The 13,281-nt window shown below is 51.5% G+C and overlaps 2 protein-coding genes across 3 annotated transcripts; one reads left to right on the top strand and one right to left on the bottom strand.

Moving 5' to 3' along the window:
- The first annotated feature begins 208 nt into the window (after nucleotides 1-208).
- On the top strand, nucleotides 209-4,521 carry Mepce (methylphosphate capping enzyme). The gene is made up of 4 exons (XM_076923346.1): nucleotides 209-1,928; nucleotides 3,113-3,331; nucleotides 3,710-3,836; nucleotides 3,939-4,521. The coding sequence occupies exons 1-4, from the start codon at nucleotides 348-350 to the stop codon at nucleotides 3,989-3,991; spliced, it is 1,980 nt and encodes a 659-aa protein (XP_076779461.1). The 5' UTR covers nucleotides 209-347; the 3' UTR covers nucleotides 3,992-4,521.
- Nucleotides 4,522-5,435: 914 nt separating this feature from the next.
- Ppp1r35 (protein phosphatase 1 regulatory subunit 35) lies at nucleotides 5,436-7,429 on the bottom strand. Of its 2 annotated transcripts, XM_076923352.1 has the most exons (4): nucleotides 7,081-7,429; nucleotides 6,757-7,000; nucleotides 6,540-6,676; nucleotides 5,436-6,448 (listed from the first exon to the last, which is right to left on the bottom strand). In XM_076923352.1, the coding sequence occupies exons 1-4, from the start codon at nucleotides 7,306-7,308 to the stop codon at nucleotides 6,275-6,277; spliced, it is 783 nt and encodes a 260-aa protein (XP_076779467.1). In that variant the 5' UTR covers nucleotides 7,309-7,429; the 3' UTR covers nucleotides 5,436-6,274. The 2 variants fall into 2 exon arrangements, with proteins under 2 accessions (XP_076779467.1, XP_076779468.1); XM_076923353.1 differs by lacking the exon at nucleotides 6,540-6,676 and having other exon boundaries at nucleotides 6,206-6,448; nucleotides 7,081-7,394.
- Nucleotides 7,430-13,281: the final 5,852 nt, after the last annotated feature.

Raw genomic sequence — 13,281 nt, 5'->3', positions numbered from 1 at the left:
GTGGCGGCGGAGCGCGCATGCGTGGGCCCTGGGCGAGCGGAACGCGCGCCCGTCGTGCGCGCTCGCGGCAGAGTGGTAGTGGCGGCGGAGAAAAGGGTATCCAGCGCACGCGCAGTTGGTTCCTCGGCTCGTCCGGGTCTCGCGGGCATCTTGTTTTGGTCTCGCGGGCGAGTGGAGCGCGCTTGGTGTGTCGCGGGAGGGAGGTGGAAGCGCCTGGGCGCGAGGCAGAGCTGCGCGCGCACTCGGGGAAGGAGGGAGTGAGGTGGTCTCAGGAAGGATTACAGGGGGCTCCCCCCTTGGTTTCCTCTCAGTACCCTCGCCTGGGAAGGGGAAATTAAACAGAGGAGATGATCGAGATGGCGGCGGAGAAGGAGCCCTTTCTGGTGCCGGCCCCGCCGCCGCCGCTCAAAGATGAGTCGGGCGGAGGGGGCGGCCCCGAGGTGCGATCGCACCAAGAGGCTGCCTCCGGGGAGCTCCGCGATGGGACGGAACGCGGGCCGGGCCCACGCGCGCACCCGGCCGGGGCCGCAGCCAGCGGAGGGGGCGGCCCCCAGGCGCATGGGGAGCCCCACGGGCGAGCCGCCGCTCCTGCGGACGTGGGGGAGGAGCGCCGGGGAGGGGGCGGGACGGACCTGGGTCCCCCAGCCCCTCCTCGACCCCGCAATGGCTACCAGCCCCACCGACCCCCTGGGGGTGGTGGGGGCAAAAGAAGAAATAGCTGTAATGTGGGGGGAGGGAGCGGTGGAAGCTTCAAACATCCGGCCTTCAAGAGGCGCCGGCGAGTGAATTCGGACTGCGACTCTGTGTTACCGTCCAATTTCCTTCTGGGGGGTAATATATTTGATCCACTGAACCTGAATAGCCTCCTGGATGAGGAAGTGAGTCGCGCGCTCAATGCGGAGACCCCAAAGTCATCCCCACTTCCGGCCAAGGGGCGAGACCCTGTGGAGATCCTCATCCCCAAAGATATCACTGACCCGCTCAGTCTCAACACTTGCACTGATGAAGCCCATGTAGTGCTTGCCTCACCACTCAAGATTGGTCGCAAGCGCCATAGACACCGGGGACCGCACCACCAGCAGCAGCAGGCATCTGGAGGGAATGATAGCCACACCGTGCTGCCCGCCGACCCTCTCACGCCCTCACTCCATGGGGAGGGCACTACGCAGCAGCACAGAAGCCAGAACCGTGATGCCTCCCAACCCTATGAACTCAACACAGCCATCAACTGCAGGGATGAAGTTGTGTCTCCCCTTCCGTCTGCCCTGCAGGGTTCCTCAGGCTCCCTTTCAGCCCCTCCTGCTGCCTCAGTTACCTCTGCACCTTCCACTTCCTCCTCCTCTCGACATCGCAAACGTCGCAGGACTTCCAGCAAGTCAGAGGCAGGGGCTAGGAGTGGAAGCCAGGGTTCCAAGGAAAAGGGCAGAGGGAGTGGGGGAGGCCGTCACCACCACCCACTACCTGCAACTGGCTTCAAAAAGCAACAGCTCAAGTTCCAGTATGGGAATTACTGCAAGTACTATGGCTATCGCAATCCTTCCTGTGAGGACGTGCGCCTTAGGGTGTTGAAGCCCGAGTGGTTTCAAGGCCGGGACGTCCTAGATCTGGGCTGCAACGTTGGCCATCTGACCCTAAGTATTGCCTGTAAGTGGGGCCCAGCCCGCATGGTGGGGCTGGACATTGATCCACGGCTTATCCACTCTGCCCGCCAAAATATCCGACACTACCTGTCCGAGGAGCTTCGTCTCCAAGCTCAGACTTCTGAGGGGGACCCAGGGACAGAGGGGGAGGAAGGGACTATCACTGTCCGAAAAAGGAGCTGCTTCCCAGCCTCACTGACAGCCAGCAGGGGTCCCATCGCTGCACCCCAAGTGCCCTTGGATGGAGCGGACACATCTGTCTTCCCCAACAATGTCGTCTTCGTCACGGTAAGAGTCCAAAGGCTCTTGGAATAGGGTCCAAATGTGAAGATGAGATTAAATAGGAATATGTTGGGGGGATGGTCATGACCTAGAGGTCTATCCATGCATCTGTTCCTCCATACAAGAACCATCTCCTGGAGAGAACAGTCTGCATTGGCCAGAGAATCTCTACTGGGTGTTGTCTCTCTGCTCCTATAACGTGGAAAGTGGGATCTCTACCTTCAGGCTCTAACATCTGGTCCTTTCTCATGACTACAAACAAGGATCTCATCCCCAACATAAGGGGCTGACTTGTCCTGCTTCCAACTGGGACTATAATCCAGACAATCAACCTTCCCTTGAGGGTAACCTCTACTGTTGAGTCCAGATGGAACCTTGTCCTCAAATCTCCTGGGGGAGCCTAAAGTTGGGTGTCTTTGGGGGAGGGGAAACGCTCTGATATATGTAGTTTGGGGCCTTTGATAGGGACTTTGTTTGCCTCAGCTGCTTTTTGTTTCCCTAGATACAGCACAGACTGTTGAAATTACTGGTCAGGAACCCAGTAGGCTTGTCTTTCCCATGCTGACTGGATAGTGAGAGGGGGCAATGCAGACAGGACTCTACCTGGAGGAGAGTGCCCAGCCTGACAGCCTGTGTCCTGTCAGTGCTAGCTTCCTCCATTAAGCGCTTGTTAGACCATCCAGAGGAACTTATGCCAGTGGCTTAGCCTGGAAAAATGTCTTCCCGGTAGTGGTGATGAGTTGACCCTCTTTTAAAAAAGGTTTCCCTAAGGTTATCTCGTTAGAGAAAGGATAGAACTGAAACACTTATGGAAAACACTTGTGGAAAGAGTCTCTGTCTTTAGAACTGTGGCCTTTGTATGTGAGGTCTCCTGGGCAGGAGTAAAATAAGCACAGGCTGGGATCTGGGAGCACGTCAGTATTCTCCAGTTAACCCTTGGATGATGAGCTCAATTTCAGTCTACCCAGGCTGCCTTGTAAGTTTGTTTGGGTTAGCACCCGGAGCAAGAAAGGGAGAAGAGAACTTGATTGAGGCTGAAAGAAGGCACTATTGGGAAGAGCCTCAGAAGAAGGCCACAAGGGCTGAAGTGAGGTTGTGTTGTGTGTAGGACTTCCTCAGTCTGTAGGTGGCTGTGGGGCCAGTGGTGCTTCCTGTCCCTCTCTGACACCCTTCCCTCCTCTGGCCCACAGGGTAACTATGTCCTGGACCGAGATGAGCTGGTGGACGCCCAGCGGCCAGAGTATGACGTGGTGCTCTGCTTCAGCCTCACCAAATGGGTGCACCTGAACTGGGGAGATGAGGGGCTGAAGCGGATGTTCCGCCGGATCTACCGACATCTGCGCCCTGGAGGGATTCTGGTCCTGGAGCCCCAGCCGTGGTCCTCCTATTGCAGGAGAAAGTCTCTCACGGTGAGTTGGGTTTCTGTAGAGAGGGAATATTCACCTTATTTTTACTGGGGATGGAGCCCCTTACACATGTGGCAGGGATGGTGTTTTCTCTACCAGTGAGCTACAGCCCCAGCCCTTTTTCCAAGACTCTTTTTGTGTGTATCCTTGGCTGTACTCTGGACCAGGCTGGCCATAAAGTCAGAGACCCACCTTCCTCTGCCTTCTGAGGACTAGACTACCACCAACTAGTCAGCCCCTTTTTATTTGGGACTGGCTAAGCTGCTCACCTGAACTAGCTCTGTAGTGCAGGCTGATCTTGAACTCTGCATCCTCCAGCTCAGACTTTCTGAGCAAGGAAAAAGGTGGTAAGTAGAAGTAACCCCTTCCCTTTTGCCCCAGGAAACAATCTATAAGAACTACTTTCGAATCCAGCTGAAGCCAGACCAGTTCAGTTCCTACCTGACATCCCCAGAGGTGGGTTTCTCCAGCTATGAGCTTGTGGCCACACCGAGTAACACCTCCAGAGGTAAGAGTGACACATTTTGTTGGGTGGGAGGTCCTGGCTGCAAGGGTACAGGCCGTGTGTAGAACCCCAAGGTCCTACCCACCTGCCTCTGTCTTCCTTCAGGCTTCCAGCGTCCAGTGTACTTGTTCCACAAGGCTCGATCCCCCAGCCACTAAGTGGCCTTCTGAGTTAGAAGTTTTGAAGAGGCTGCCCTTGCTGCTCCTGAGGACCTGGGGGAAGAGGAAATTATCCCGAGGTCTTTCCTGTCTAACTCCAAAAAGTTTCTCCTTTTCTTGGATCTGTAAAGAGAGCTTTTCCTAAGTTGCTACCCCTCGTCTCCTCCCTGACACCTCTGGCACTTGAGCAAGCCCAGCTGTGCTGGAATTACATCAGCTTCCTCTCCCAGCCTGCTGGGCTGGATGGCATGGACTGTTTGCCAACTCTGTCCTCCTAGGACATGGGAAGGGGGAATGTCAGATTCTCTAGGCCCTTCCTCCTGTTCTCGGAAGATTTCCCGCTTCTCCTCAGCCTTTGTTCCTAGCTGCACTTAAACGGACCATGGATGGACTAAGGGTGTTAGAGGGGAAATTTGGTAAGGAGACACGGCTACTGTGACAGTCCTTCTGCTGTCCCACGGTGGGAGGGAGCTGGGTTTGGAATGTGAGAACAGCACAATAAACTTGATAACTAGGGTGGTGGCCCCGCACCTGTGTCCAGCACTTTCTGTCGAGGTATTAAGTACCTCCAAGTAGGACTGTGTGCTCCCTTTGCCCATCCTAGTCTCTTGAGGGTGGTTTTTATTGGGTGTGGTAGTACATAGGCCTTTTATCCCAGCACTTGGGAGGCAGAGACAGGCAGGATCTCAAGGTGTGAGGCCAGCCTGGGTTGACTGCATAGTGATTCAGTGTGTAAAAGAGGTAGGGGTTAGGGAGTTGGTAGTTGGGAACTATTAGTACCTGTCTTAGGGTTACTATTGCTATGAAGCACCATGACCAAGAAAAGTTGAGGAAGAAGTTTATTCAGCTTATGCTTCCACATCTCAGGAAGGCAAGGACCATAGGCAGGAGCTGATGTAAAAGCCATTGAGGGGTACTTACTGAACTGCTCCTTACGGCTTGCTCAGCCTTTCTTACAGACCCGGGACCACCAGCCCACAGTGAGCCTCTCATCAACCACTAGTTAAGAAAATGTCCTGTAGGGTTGCCTACTGGCCTCATTTTATAGAGGAATTCTGTCAGTTGAGGCTCCCTCTGATAACTAGCTTGAATCAAGATTGATAGAAACTAGGCAGTACAGTGCCCTTATACACTGCTTAACATGGGAGTAGATCCAAATTACCTTCCTCAAAAGAAACCCCAGATAAGTGTTGTGTCTGGAAGTTTGAGGCAGGCTAACTTTAGAGGGCTTGTCAGTGGAGGTAAAATGGAACCAGAAATGGTTAATGGTCCAGAGCCACAAACCTGCTACAAGACCCTTGATGGAATTAAATACTTGGGTGGTTTGCAAAGTGCAGGTCTTGATGAGTTTGTCAAGAGCAGCTGGAACCTTGAGCCCTGAGCACTTTCCTGTTAGTCCCAGACAACATGGTCAACACTCAGATCAAAGGAAGCAAGCCAAGTCTCCTTTGAAGCAATCATTTAATGTTAAAACACACATTTGGGTAAGTACTTTTTGCTCAGAAGTATTTGAATAGCCTGGTGTAGTGGTACATGCATTTAGTCCCAGCACTTGGGAAGCAGAGGCAGGCAAGTCTCTTGAGTTTAAGACCAGCTCGGATTACATAATGAGTTTCAAGACAACCAGAGCTATGTAGAGAGACAAATGTAGTTTGTACAAATAGGGCAGTGTGCGTGTTTTGAGACAGTATCAACTAACTTAGGTTGGCCTGGAATGCCTGCTCCTGTCTCTACCTCAAGTGTTCATCACACCCAACCAAAGTGGAGTCTAAAGCACTCTGACTACTTTTTGCCTATACTCTTGCACACTCGGGATTGAACCCAGGGCTTTGTACATGCTTCACCAGATACTACCACTGATCTGAACCTACACAGCCTGAAACTGTATCAAAACAATGTGTGGAGCTCAGACTGTGCTGGGACATAGAATCCTGCCTCAGCCTCCCAACTGCTGGGACATGCATGGTGCCTAGGTGTCAGGCTAAAGCTCAAGTTCTAATTATAACGAAAACAAAAGTGATTTAAGTGGAGAGGAAGGTCTGACCCCACACTAGGGACAATGCTTTCCATTTGCCATGATTGGGGGGGCGGGGCGGGGTCCACCTACAGGCAGCTTCCAACCAGGACCTAAGACCCTGAAGGAGTTTAATCCTATCTATGCTCTCAAAAAGAGTTCGGTAATTTAGGGGGGCGGGGAGAAACAGTTTATTCTATGGGAAAAAAAAAAAAAAAAAAACCAGTTCTAACAAAAAATGCAGACTAGCAATTCCGGAGTTTTTCGGGCTACGCTTCCCAGCGCCTCAGCATCCGATGCATGAGAAAGGTATCTTCTGAAGGGCGGGTCCGGGCTTGAAGTCTTAGCGGGGGCAGCCCATCCACTGTCAAGTGCGGAGATTCGTGCCACAGAGAATCCGGGTTGCACAGCTTGGTCATGTCTGGCCCCGGCCCGAGCACCTCCTGTGGAAAGGTGTGGCAGGTTACAATCCAGGTGGAGGAACAGAGCCCAGGGGGTAAAGGGATGTCCAGGTCCCTGGATCCCTTCCTTCACCTTCATGGGCGGGACTCGGGGCTGCGGTGGCAGCATCGCCAGCTTCTCCCTCAGCGCCGCGTTCAGGACCTGCTCCTCGGGCACCTGCAGACTCACCAGGTCTCGGTAGAGCCGCTTAGAGCGCGGCACGTTCAGCCCTGCGAGCGCAGGGAAGGCCGGAGTGAGGGACGCCCTTCTCCCAGACCACCGCGAGGGGCCGGCCGCCTGCCCCGCTCACCCTCCGCCACGGCCTCCTCCAGGACACAGCGGGTCTGGAACGACTTTCTCAGCTGCTCCTCCACCGCCTTCAAGGCATCAAACTGGCCGCTGGCGACAGCGGCGCGCGCGTTCTGCAACTCCAGACTCAAAGCCAGGCTGCTCTGCAGGGCCGGTGCCTCCAGCTCATGATCGTCGCCCGGTGCACCGGCCGCCAGCAGCGGCTCGGGCCGGACCGGAGAGGGCGGCGCCAGTCGGAAACGAACCTGGGAGTAGAGGTCGGAACGGTGAGCGGCTGATCCCGGGGTGCTCGGCGGGCAGGGGGCCGGGCCTTAACGTTGCTCACCTGCCGCCCCCTCCGGCTACCGCCCCGCCGCCCCTTCCGCTGACCCGGGCTGTTCTTCCGCTGCTTCGGACTCTCGGGCAGCGGGCTCGGGCTCAGGCTCAAGTCCAAGCCCGGCTCGGGCTCTGGGGCTCCGGGCTCCGGGGCTCGGGGCTCCGGGGGTGGCCCCGGGGCCTCCAGGGCCTCTTCGCTTTCAGTGGACTCTAACGCAGACGTCCTGAAACCCATCATCTCCTTCTCGGAGTTCGGGGTTTCGGGATGCAGCGTCGCCTCTTTTCTCCCACCCTCGGGGGCTACCACGACCGGAAACCGTTAGCCCTTACCCACCGGCGTAAAACAACAAGCCCGCCGCGCCATTCCATTGGCTCTCCTGGGCGTCACTCACATCACTCCGCCCTCCAGCTTCCGGACACACTTCCGCCCTCACACGCTAACTTCGCCTTTAAGGCGGGACGTTAGAACGATGGTGCCTTAGGTACTCTACGGAGTCCCATCACGACTACTTTTCCATTAGGGAACGCGGATGCGGCATCCTTCCCTGTCAGACTGTCCTGCTCATTCGTTCGGGGATTAAAATGTTAGCCCTGTTTCACTGTAACAAAGTGCTTACTGCTCTCACTCACATCTAGAGGTCCTGAGCGGCACACCCCGCTCCGTTCCATCCACCACCACCCCCGTTCCTGAAGGTTTTGGTCAGTTTTAAACACCGATCAAAGCTTCTCTGTACGTGGAAGCAGACTCATTGCAAAATCCCTGGATTCTGATATTTGAGTAAGGAAGTACTTTAGGAATTGACGGAATGTTGCCTTAATTTTAAATCTATATCCTGGGGCAAAATGACTTAGAGATTAAAGGCGATTGCCACCCCGCCTGACAATCTGAGCTCCAGGGTCACACGAGGTGGAAGGAGAGGACTGAGGACTAACTCCCACAAGTTGTCCTCTGATCCACACTTAGGCTAAGTAAAATCCACATCCTAGTCCCTCACTCCACCACAAATACACACACACACACACACAGGGGGGGGGGGGATTAAAAGAAATGACAGCTTGGGAGTTGGAAGCAGAAAAAAGATCGATCTATCAATCTGGAGTTACTCAGGGCCAGTCTTGGTGAACAGCGACCCGGTTAACTAAACCTCCAAAATGTGATGTCTGATTTCATATCCTTGGACAGTCGGAAATTTGTATACACACGCTCACTTTTATTCAGAGCCCCAAATTAGAAATGCCTTTCAATAGATAAAGGGTTAAAACGCGGTACACAAATACCATGAACTAGCATTCAGCAATAACGGTGAACAAACTATTGATACAGTATAATAACTAGAGTGGATGATCCCCTGGGCCAGTCTGGGAAGAGTAGACAATGTGTGGTTTCTCTTACACTGTTCAGAAATGATAAAAGTTTAGATGGTGCAAGCCTGGAATCTTAGTATTGGTGGCAGCACAGGAGGATCTGGAATTCAGACTCATCCTCAACTACATAGGGAATTTAAGGCCAGCCTGGGCTAAAAAGGGCTAAAGGGAGAGGGAAGGTAGGAGATTCAGACCTTTCTGTATTAATTTCTTGTTTGTTTGTTTGTTTGTTTGTTTGTTTGAGGTTCTCTATGCATTTCTGGCAATTCTGGAACTCACTTTCTAGACCAGGCTGGCCTCGAACTCCCAGAAATCCACCTGCCTCTGTCTCCTGAATGCTGGAATTAAAGGCATGCACCACCACATCCAGCAAAAATATGATTTTTTTTTTATCTTCACTTTTTTTCTCTCATGAGGTGCAGAAAGGAGCTTCCAGTTACAACATTGCCTAATTCTGTGGTTCTTCAACACCAAGCAAAATAAAACCAAGCAGAGGTTCTGTTTGTCTTTTTTTCTTTTTTTTTTTTTTCTTTTTTTTTTTTTTTTTTTGGTTTTTCGAGACAGGGTTTCTCTGTATAGCCCTGGCTGTCCTGGAACTCACTCTGTAGACCAGGCTGGCCTTGAACTCAGAAATCTGCCTGCCTCTGTTTGTCTTCATTGAGGATCTAGATGGTCCTAAGAAGTTGGATGCAGAGGCTGGGTCTCTTGGAGCAGTGGCAGGAAGCAAGTGTGGAACCATCCATGGAGAGTTCATCGTAAAGGGTTCTTGAGGATCTTCCAGGAAGATCATCAACAGTGGTCTCCACTGTAGCTCCCCAGAAGAAACAGGAATGTCGTAATCCAGAAGCTGGCACCCAGGAGGTGGCAGGAACACTGGAGATGGCATTAAAGTCTGAGTTCAGAGCCCAGCAGTGGCAGTTCACACCTTTATTTCAGCACACAGGAGGCAGAAGCAGGCAGATCTCTGAGTCTGAGACCAGCCTGGTCTATAGAGTGAGTTCCAGGACAGCCAGGGCTACACAGAGAAACCCTGTCTTGAAAAAACAAACCAAACCAAAAAAAAAAAAAAAAAAAAAAAAAAAAAAAAACCGAAACAAAACAAAAAAAGAAAAAGAAAAGAAAGAGTCTGAGTTTGGATCCCCAGTGTCTATGTAAAACCCAGTAACCCCAGTGCTGCACGCCAGGGTCTCAGTGGCCAGCCAGCCTAGGCAAAACATTGAGTTCCAGGCACATCAAGTCCCTGCCTTAATAAAAAAAATGGGCAGTGAGAGAGGAAGACACTTGCTGTTCATTTCCAGTCTCCACACACACACACACACACACACACACATGAATGGGGTGACTGCACCTACACACGCAGGTGCGCACAGACAGGTGCACACACACAGGCACACACACAGGTGTGCACACATGCATATAGCACGTGCATTAAAAGAAAACCAGCAGCTACTGCTGATGGTTGTGAAAGCAGGCTGACCGCGGTACATGGTGTCTACATTTGTATGAGCCTGTGACTCCTGTGACTAAAAGGGTTTCTCCTTTGAATGCCAAACACAGCTCCAAGGTAATGAGATACTTCATTGTGAAACCGAAAGGAGAGTAGCTGTGGTCCAGAGACAGATTCAGATCACCCCAAATACCACGCCCCAATATGGTAACAGGGTCATAAACCTTTGTTACATTAACAAAGAACAAAGACAGTCATAAGCCAAGGTATATCTCAAATACCTGGCTGGGAACATCAGGTTGGTGGGTGAGAGCAGAGAGGCCGTCTCTGTCTCTGCTGTAGCCCTGGGATGAGAGCCAAGGACATTCTCAGCCTTTGGATTGGGGAAGCTGTTTGTACTTTTCTTAAAAGATAAAAGATTTTACCTGGTAGTTTCAAGGATGTTAGATCAAATACAAGAGCTGGGCAATGAATGATTTATTAGCAGGGCTAGGGAAAGTGTGTGTGCGTGTGTGTGTGTGTGTGTGTGTGTGTGTGTGTGTGTGTGTGTGTGAGAGAGAGAGATATAAAATGAATTTCACTTTCTACTTTTTCCCCCCTTCCCTTCTCCCTCCGGCCCCCACTCACTCCTGCCCTGGCTCACTTCCACTTTTTTTTTTTTTTAAAGAAAGCCCAGTGTGGGCTGGAGAGATGGCTCAGTGGTTAAGAGCACTGACTGGTCTTTCAGAGGTCCTGAGTTCAATTCCCAGCAACCACATGGTGGCTCACAACCATCTGCAATGGGATCTGATGCCCTCTTCTTGTGTGTCTGAAAACAACTACAGTGTACTCATATACATAAAAATAAATAAATAAATCTTAAAAGAGAGAGAGAGAAAGGAAGAAAGGAAGGAAGAAAGGAAGGAAGGAAGGAAGGAAGGAAGAGAAAATAAAACTCAATGAGAGGTTGGCCAGATGGCTCAGTGGGCCAAGGTACTTGCTGCCAACTTGAGTTTGTTCCCTGAGGACACCACGGTGGAAGAAGAAATCCAGCTCTAGCCAGTTGTCCTCTGACTTACACACAGACACAGGTTATAGTCCACACCCACCCACATCCAAAATAAATGTAACAATTTAAGGGAGAGGTTGTGTTGTAGTTCAGTGCAAAGCACTTTCCCAATACAAAAAAAAAAAGATGGCAACCAGGCCAGGGGTGAGCTTGTGCTGAGTCCTTTGTCTTCCTTCCCTCCCGGCTCCTGGCCCTCAGACTTCTCCCCTCCTCTGTATGTCCTTTATAACACCCTTCCCAGTTCTCTTTTTATTGTTTTGGCAGCAGATGAATGGGGTGTCAAGAATTCTGGCAGGCCGAAGGCCCTCATGTGTTTAGGGGAAGGGGTGTTTCCAAGACAGTTCTCAGTCTGTCCAGACTGCAGACCCTACCACCTGGTCTTGCACACAGCCCTTCCAAGCCAACTCTGGCTCCACCCCCTACCACAGCTTTGTGCAATGAAGAAAGAAGGTGGGACTGGAAATGTGGCCCCAGGGAGGGTATAACCCGATAAGGCTGGCTCTACTGCTTATCCACACCTGCCATCTGTGGAATTGTTGGAATGGGCCACTCAGAGAGACGCCCAGGGCAAAGGCAGGATGTGATCACGAGTGTAACCCCAGCCAGGGAGGCTGAAGCAGGGAAGACCACAACTTCACAGTTAACCTTGGCTGTAAGAAAGACTTTGTTAGAGGGTGCCTAGCATTCATGAGACTCTGGGTTCCACCTCCATCACCTCATAAGACCAGGTGTGGTAGTACACGCCTGTAATTTCAGCACCCCAGAAATGGGGGCGGTAGACTTAGTAGTTCACAATACATAGGAAGTTGGGGGCCAACCTGGATACATGAAACCTTGTGTTAAAAACAAACCAAAACAAAAAGAAGAAGAAGAAGCTGGGCAGCCGCAGTGGCCCACGCCTTATTCCCAGCACTTGGGATGCAGAGGAAGGTAGGTCTCTGAGTTCGAGGCCAGCCTGGTCCACCTTACTTTTCTATTTTATTTTACCTGTGTGCCTGAGTGCATATATGTGCACCACATGCCTGCAGATGCCCTTCAGAGACAGGGAGAGAGCATGGGATTCCCTGGAACTGGAGTTGCAGGCAGTTGTGAGCTGCCTGATCCGGGTGCTGGGACTGAACCTGAGTCCTCTGCAAGAGGAGTGTCTTAGTTAGGGTTTACTGCTGTCAACAGACACCATGACCAAGGCAACTCTCATAAGGACAACATTTAATTGGGACTGGCTTACAGGTTCAGAGGTTCGGTCCATTATCATCAAGACTGCATCCAGGCAGGCATAGTACAAGAGGAGCTGAGAGTTCTACATCATCTGAAGGCTATTAGCAGAATATTCACGTTCAGACAGCTAGGACTAGGGTATTAAAGCTCACACCCACAGTGACACACCTACTCCAACAAGGCCACACCTCCTAATAGTGCCACTCCCAAGCATATACAAACCATGACAAGGAGCAGATGCAGGTAACCACTGAGCCATCTCTCCAGCAGTCCCTTATTCTCTTCCTTACCTCTTTCATAAAGACACCCTTTCCTCGAGACATGCTAGTACACAATTCTCACACACCCAGTGAGGATTTACTTCTGGCTTACTCAGCATTATTTTAAGCCTGGAAAAGAGTCATCAGATTCAATAACTCATAAGCCTAAATCCTTCTCCCCACTTTGAGACAAGATCTGTAAACCAAGCTGGCCTTGAACTCACTGTGCAGCCAACAGTGACTTTGAACTCCTCATCCTCGTGTGTCCACCTCTGAATCGTTGGGATTCCAAGTGTGTGCCATCATAACTGGGTTTCTGGTGCTAGAGATGGAAGCCAGGACCTTATGCATGCAAGGTGGGCACTCTACCAACCTTGGTGTTCTTCCTGAATGTTTTGTTTTTTTTTTTTTTAAAAAAAACACTTTCTTTAAAAAATTTATTATGTATACAGCATTCTACCTGCATATATGCCTGCAGGCCAGAAGAGGGCACCAGATCCCATTACAGCTGGTTGCGAGCCACCATGTGGTTGCTGGGAATTGAACCCAGGACCTCTGAAAGAGCAGACAGTGCTTTGAACCTCTAAGCCATCTCTCTCTCCAGCTCCTGCCTGCATGTTTATCTGTGTAAAGGGTGTCAGATCCCATGGGACCAGAGTTACAGACAGTTCTGAGCTGCCATGCAGGTGTTGGGAATTGAACCCAGGTCCTTTTGAAGGGCAGCCAGTATTCTTAACGGATAAGCCATCTTTCCAGCCCCCATTTACAGCATTTTTTTTTTTTTTCTGAGACAGGGTTTCTCTGTGTAGCTCTGGCTGTCCAGGAACTTGCTCTGTAGACCAGGCTGGCCTTGAACTCAGAAATCCACCTGAC

The sequence above is a fragment of the Arvicanthis niloticus genome, chromosome 24 (assembly GCF_011762505.2).
Source record: "Arvicanthis niloticus isolate mArvNil1 chromosome 24, mArvNil1.pat.X, whole genome shotgun sequence".
Lineage (NCBI taxonomy): Eukaryota > Metazoa > Chordata > Mammalia > Rodentia > Muridae > Arvicanthis > Arvicanthis niloticus.
Note: the sequence above shows the minus strand (reverse complement) of the source record. Positions and strands in the feature narration are given on the sequence as shown.

Coding starts and splice junctions, on each gene's coding strand:
- Mepce (XM_076923346.1), top strand. CDS start 348: ATGATCGAGATGGCGGCGGAGAAGGAGCCCTTTCTGGTGCCGGCCCCG. Junction 1,929..3,112: donor ACAATGTCGTCTTCGTCACG/GTAAGAGTCCAA, acceptor TCTGGCCCACAG/GGTAACTATGTCCTGGACCG. Junction 3,837..3,938: donor ACCGAGTAACACCTCCAGAG/GTAAGAGTGACA, acceptor GTCTTCCTTCAG/GCTTCCAGCGTCCAGTGTAC.
- Ppp1r35 (XM_076923352.1), bottom strand. CDS start 7,308: ATGATGGGTTTCAGGACGTCTGCGTTAGAGTCCACTGAAAGCGAAGAG. Junction 6,677..6,756: donor GGAGGAGGCCGTGGCGGAGG/GTGAGCGGGGCA, acceptor CTGCGCTCGCAG/GGCTGAACGTGCCGCGCTCT. Junction 6,449..6,539: donor CCCGAGTCCCGCCCATGAAG/GTGAAGGAAGGG, acceptor ACCTTTCCACAG/GAGGTGCTCGGGCCGGGGCC.